The 5,887-nt window shown below is 44.9% G+C and overlaps 1 protein-coding gene across 1 annotated transcript; it reads right to left on the bottom strand.

Annotated features, from left to right (window-relative positions):
• Positions 1 to 560: 560 nt before the first annotated feature.
• On the bottom strand, positions 561 to 5,639 carry LOC117558994 (plexin-A2-like; the record flags this gene model as incomplete). Its single annotated transcript, XM_034235587.1, is given in 2 exon segments — positions 561 to 1,689; positions 5,489 to 5,639. Coding segments are annotated over 2 exon segments (247 nt in total), but the record flags the coding sequence as incomplete, so codon positions are not given.
• Between the last annotated feature and the right edge of the window lie 248 nt (positions 5,640 to 5,887).

The raw sequence follows: 5,887 nt of genomic DNA, 5'->3' as shown, positions 1-5,887 counted from the left end.
AGGTAGTGCGTTAGCATGGTGAGCTATAAAGCCCCACAGATCGATACAGAACTGAAGAGGTGATCGACCCACTCTGAGGAAGATTTAAATCACCTGGTTTTAATATTGTTTAACTTGATTAAAGTGAATCATTACATAAATTACTAGACAGCTTTTAGACGACGTTAGCTAGCTAGCCTCTCTGTTTCCAACTGTGTACCGATTATTTTAAAACAGTATTGTTGTCGGCGCTGCCTGTGTTTCGCCAACCAGTGACGTCAGATTGTTAACTACTTTTAAGTAGTTGTTAGTTTTAGGAAAAGGTAATGGTTTGCGTGTAGATAATGGCTCTTGTCAAACGAAGCATTTTTGTCCCATACATCTCCAACGTTGTTCTTGCGCTTTATGCTGCCATGAAAAATGATGTTGTGTTTGGGGGTTATATTTACAGCATTCTGCAAGATTAGAGAAAAACGACCAGCCCGATTTAAATGAAATGTGTTGGAAGATTGTGGCATGTGCTCAGGAAAAACATAGTACATTTTGGAGCGGATCGCAATCAGTGGGGCGGATACACAACATTGCAAAGAAAATGAAATTGTTCTGTATTTTCGTAGTACAGAAATAACCACAACAATTGTTTCCTGACCATAAGAAGTCAACTAAATAGCTCCTTAAGTCGAAACAGCACCATGGAAAGTCTGCGGAAACGTTGGTACACATTCATTGCCCATCTGAATATAAAAAGGCTGATTACCACTAATAAATAACACCAGTTTAATCCCCTGATAACGCATGAACCTGGGGATAATGTTTGGGAAGCGGTCTGACGAATGGACTTCACTCAGCTCAACTGAGCCCCTTTGTGTTTGCAAACAGAAAAGAAAACATCTGTACATTCACAGACACTGCTTGGTAACCGGTTCATACACAGATGACCAAAAGAAGAACAAAAAAAGAAAGCCTTGGACTCCAGATTGATTCTCCTAAATATGTCCTCTCCTCTGTTCAGGTGCATGCCGGCTGAAGTCCTCCAGAGACTCTGAGATGACGAGCTTCATGTTTCACGATCAGATCGGATTCATGGTTCGTGATAAAGAGCGGAGGTTTAGTCCGAGGAAAAGTGAGAGGAGACCCTGATGTCGTCTTCTTTGTCTTTGCACAACGACAGGGTCCTCCTGGGTGGGACTGCAACTGATAATATTCAAATGTACAAGTACAAAAATAAAAATCTGGATGCGACGCGAGATCTGCTCCTCCGGTTCACACTGAAGGATTCATCTAGTCCTCCACACACACACACACACACACACACAACACACACCACACACACACACACACACACACACACACACACACACACACACACACACACACACACACACACACACACACACACACACACACACACACACACACACACACACACACACACACACACACACAACACACACACACAGGAATATTCTTTGAGAAAAATAAAATAAATAGGGGCCATGTCCTCTGTTGACGGTCCTCCAGCTGCAGGGTTTCTGTTTCTCAGTCTGTGGCCCTGAGCGGATCCGTGTGAGGAGGAAATCATATGAGTGTGGATGTGGAGTGTGTTGAGGGTCCTCAGCTCTCCTGAGACATGGCGGCGATCAGCTGCTCCAGCTTGTAGGCCAACTTCTGCTTCCTCGCCTGCTCGTCCTGCTCCAGCGCCGCCGTGATCTGTGGGGGACAGAAAAATAGAGTCAAATACAGGCAAAATACATGAGGTCGATGCACCTTGCAACCGAGGGGCCCAAAGAACCCTTCCCTGGACTTCACCTACAACATGTGGCTTGGAGAGACAAGTACCAACCAGGAAGAGGCTCACAGTGACATCAAAGAGACGTTAAGGGACTACAAAAACATGTAGAGGGACGACAAAGGAACACTGAATGCCGACACACACAATTATCCAAAAGACGACAAAAGACATTCAAATAATCTACAAAGTGAACCAAAATGACCACAGAGACATGAAACGATTAGAAAAAGACATAACAAGAGAACAAAATGACTACAGAGAGACACACAATGTCCATAGAAACACACAAAAGTCAGAAAAAGATCCACAAAAAGATAAAAATGATGGCAAAGAGTCGTAAAAGGAGTACAAAACATTGTAAAAAGACGACAACAGACACAGGAAATGACTTAAAAAGAGACGCACAACTCATGAACACAAAATGACTACAGAGGAACAAATCCACTATAGAAGGACCACGAAAACAAAGGAAGCGACCACATGTAGCCTATAAAGTGTCCTGTAGCAGAGCCCATTGTCTCTTCCCACTGTGATACGTTTCATAGATTTGATTTAGGATAAAGTTGTGTATTTCTTTGTGAAGCAGAGCCATCACACGAAAGAGAGGGACTTTGTTACATCAGGGTCTCTGTCTTCGACAACACGGAGCAACATTTGTGTTTAATCCTTCCTCGTTTTATCTTCCGAGGCGCCATCGTGTAAACGCGGCGTTTGTCAAGTCGAGTTGAAAAGGATGAGACAGAATCTGTGTGTCTCGCCTGTCATCTCTGACAGTTCCACACATGTTCAGCCTTCAATGTCAAATATTACAACATCCTTTGATATGGGTATATGCAGCGGTGGAAAGTACATTTACTCAAGTCTTGTACTTTGAAGACTTACTCTTAATTACAGGACTTGTACCAGAGTATTTGTACAGTGTAGTATTCGTACTTCTACTGAAGCAATCTGAAAACTATCTGAAGTAATAATAATAAAATAATGCGTGGTTTTTATATAGCTCTCTTCCTAGTGCTCACAGACACTTTACAAGCCAACTAAACAACATCATTAATTGACCTCTCTTACACAATGTGTACTTTCAATTATTCTGAGGTAATGGATAAATAATAAATGGGAAAAACCGTCGCCCACACAATGCGCCATTTATTCCCGTGGAGAAGCACTTTGGATGAATCTAAGTCGTTTTCCTCGACTCGTTCAAGTGCTCTGTATTCATACGCAAGGTCACTATGAGGCTCAGCAATTTATAAATCATGCATAATATATACGATGTCAGTTTTACAGGCATTTAACGAGCCTTTTTTTATACCTTCTAACTGTTTTATTGGGCGTTTTGGTGTCCTTCAGTGGAGTAGACACATTTAGAGGTGTTCTGTTCAGTCCTCAGTTATTCTGCAGAGCACGGCGAGTCTCCTTTCCTTCACCAAGTTCACCATGAGGCTCAGCAATTTAGAAATCATGCATATTGGTCAAATATCTGCATTTAATGAGCCTTTTTTCAAACTATTTTATTCGTCATGTAGTCGATTAGAAACACATCTAATATTCTTCCTGAGGTTTTCTTTGTTGGCGTTTCAGTTTCCCGGCAGCCCTTTGTGTGCAGCAGAGCCTCCCTTCTTCCTCTCGTCTGCTTAAGTGCTCTTAAAGCCTGGCAGCTACAGCGCTTCCTCCTCCTCCTCATCCTCCTCTTCATCGCAGCAATGTATTATTAATCGGCAGCGCTGTATGCAGGTGCATCTCTCCCCAAATCCATTTAAGTATCCGCAGCTCGGGCCCTTTGTGCAGAGCCGTAAATAAGAGGTTCTTAACGCACGTTTTTGGGGCTGCACGTGTGGAGTATGTGTGTTCTGCTACACGAGGAAGAGTTTGCATCAGACAGCTGAGGCAGCAGAGTGTGAGGTTCATGGAGAGCAAAGGGGAGGCTGATTGGATAATGGCTTGAAAAGAGGAGGAAGGTACAGGAAGTAGAGAGCGAGGAAATAAAAGGAGAGCAGCACAAAGGTCAGACTAATGCCTCCCAGAGGGTCCGCTGACATTAGAGGCACCACGTCTCCATACATGCACTCTCCTCCTCCTCCTCCTCCTCCTCCTCCTCCTCCTCCTCCTCCTCCTCCTCCTCCTTCCCTCTTCCTGTGATCTGACAGCGTGTGTGTGTTTCCGCTCAGCAGAGAGCATGCTGGGAGCTTGTAGACATCACTTTCTGCTACAGATCAGACGCCGCCTTGTTAACGCTCACCTCGGGGGAAGTCTGCTGAAGACTCTGATCTGACCTCGCTAACCTCTGCGTGCGAAACACAGAGGAGGCACAGTACATTTCTGAAACACAACTGTTCTGCAATCTGCAATTCCATGGTTGACATCCGCTCCAAAATCAGACGCGTATCACGATACGCGTCTGATTTTGGAGCGGATGTCAACCATGGGGCGGATTCACCACATTGCAAAAAAAGACCATTATTGATGCATTCACTTCTTCGAGACGTAACCTAAACACCCCGTGAATGAAACAACATCTAGGAAAGTCAGCAGAAAGTCATGGCCGATCTGATCCGTCTTCTGTGCAAAAACTGGATTAGATAAACAAGTCTTCATCATAGCATTCATGTTGTTTCCACGTTGCAACTTAGAGCTCATGAACACCCCGTTAACCGTTGGAAGAATGACTTTCTAACTTGGGAAATGGGGCCAGAAGCACCTGAATGCACCACTCGTCCTGCCAGAGCTCGCTCTAAATTAAAAATGAATAGTTAAATTACAGCTCTAAGTTTCTTTCTCTCTGTCAGAATAGGTGTGTGTGATTCAGTTAGTCTTTAAGGGGATTGAAGTTTCTCATTTTTCTTTTAAATACACAGCAGAATATTCGGTCCAAACTTTCCCTCGTAAATTGCAGCATTCAGTATTTCCTGCAGAATGCATCGTAAAGACACTTGTTCTGTGCGAGTTCATGCGTTCCTCACCTCTCCGTAACTTCACCCTGTCTCTATCAATGCCAAGACAAAGCTCTAGTGAAAAGCCCAGCCCCAATAATAAGTAAAAAACAGTAAATAATAAACAAAAACATAGAGAATTCATTTAGATGTGGCTCCTACGACAACCTGTCCTATTAATACTCCTGCCCTTGATTTGTGGGCCCCGTCCACACCATCGACTTCTGTTCGAATTCGGTTTCAAAAAAGTCTTCCGTCCAAACGAAACCGCTGGAGACGCTGTAGTACATACGCTGGGCCTGTAAGTGGCGCTGTACTCCCGCCACAAAATACACCAAAAGCAGCGAATAAGACCCCGAACATGGGCATAAGGCATAAACAAACAAATCAGTAGCGTCTGGAGCACGAACGCAACCCTGTGATCGGCCATTGTTGTTGGCGAAACGCATCAGCAATGACGCGGGGGTGAGCAGGAGAGGCGGGGTCATGGCGTCATCGATTCAGGAAAAGATCGTATAGGGCGTACACACGGAGCCGCAAGCGTGTCGTCTCCAGACCTACCCACTTTGGGAGCCGGTTTCAACGTTTATCGGTTTCGGGCTCCGAAATCGGCCTCGTGTGGACGAACCGTCTATACGATAAAGAACTTTAGCGGATACAACTGAAATCGTCTCCGTGTGGACGGGGCCTTGGTCCAAACTGTCCCTCGTAAGGACACAGACCTCAGTAGTTCCTACAGAATGCATCATGAAGACACTTGTTCTGCGCGAGTACATGTGTTCCTCACCTCCTCGCTGTACTTGCTGATGTAGGAGTAGATCTCGTTGAGCGCGCTGAGCATGTTGAACTCGTTGCAGTGAAGCCTGGCCTGCTCCGCCAGGTAGGCGTTCATGTCCTGATCGCTGATGGCCGGCAGGCGGCTGATGTCAGCGTAGTACCTGACGGAGAAACACAGGAGACACCATGTTATAGAGACAGCTTTCTAAAGCATCATACCACCTTCAGGAACATTAACTGTCTGCTAACATGAGGCAACATTTACACTGGGGATGCTGGAGACATGTCTACACCACTTTTGGAAATGGCCAAATTTGTCCCCAGCACTTTGCATCAGGATAACTTGTTGAAAATGTTCTGAAAATACCGTGACTCTAGTGGTGCCGTTTAGACCTGGGACACGTTTAAT

Source organism: Gymnodraco acuticeps, unplaced genomic scaffold, assembly GCF_902827175.1.
Source record: "Gymnodraco acuticeps unplaced genomic scaffold, fGymAcu1.1, whole genome shotgun sequence".
NCBI lineage: Eukaryota > Metazoa > Chordata > Actinopteri > Perciformes > Bathydraconidae > Gymnodraco > Gymnodraco acuticeps.
Note: the sequence above shows the minus strand (reverse complement) of the source record. Positions and strands in the feature narration are given on the sequence as shown.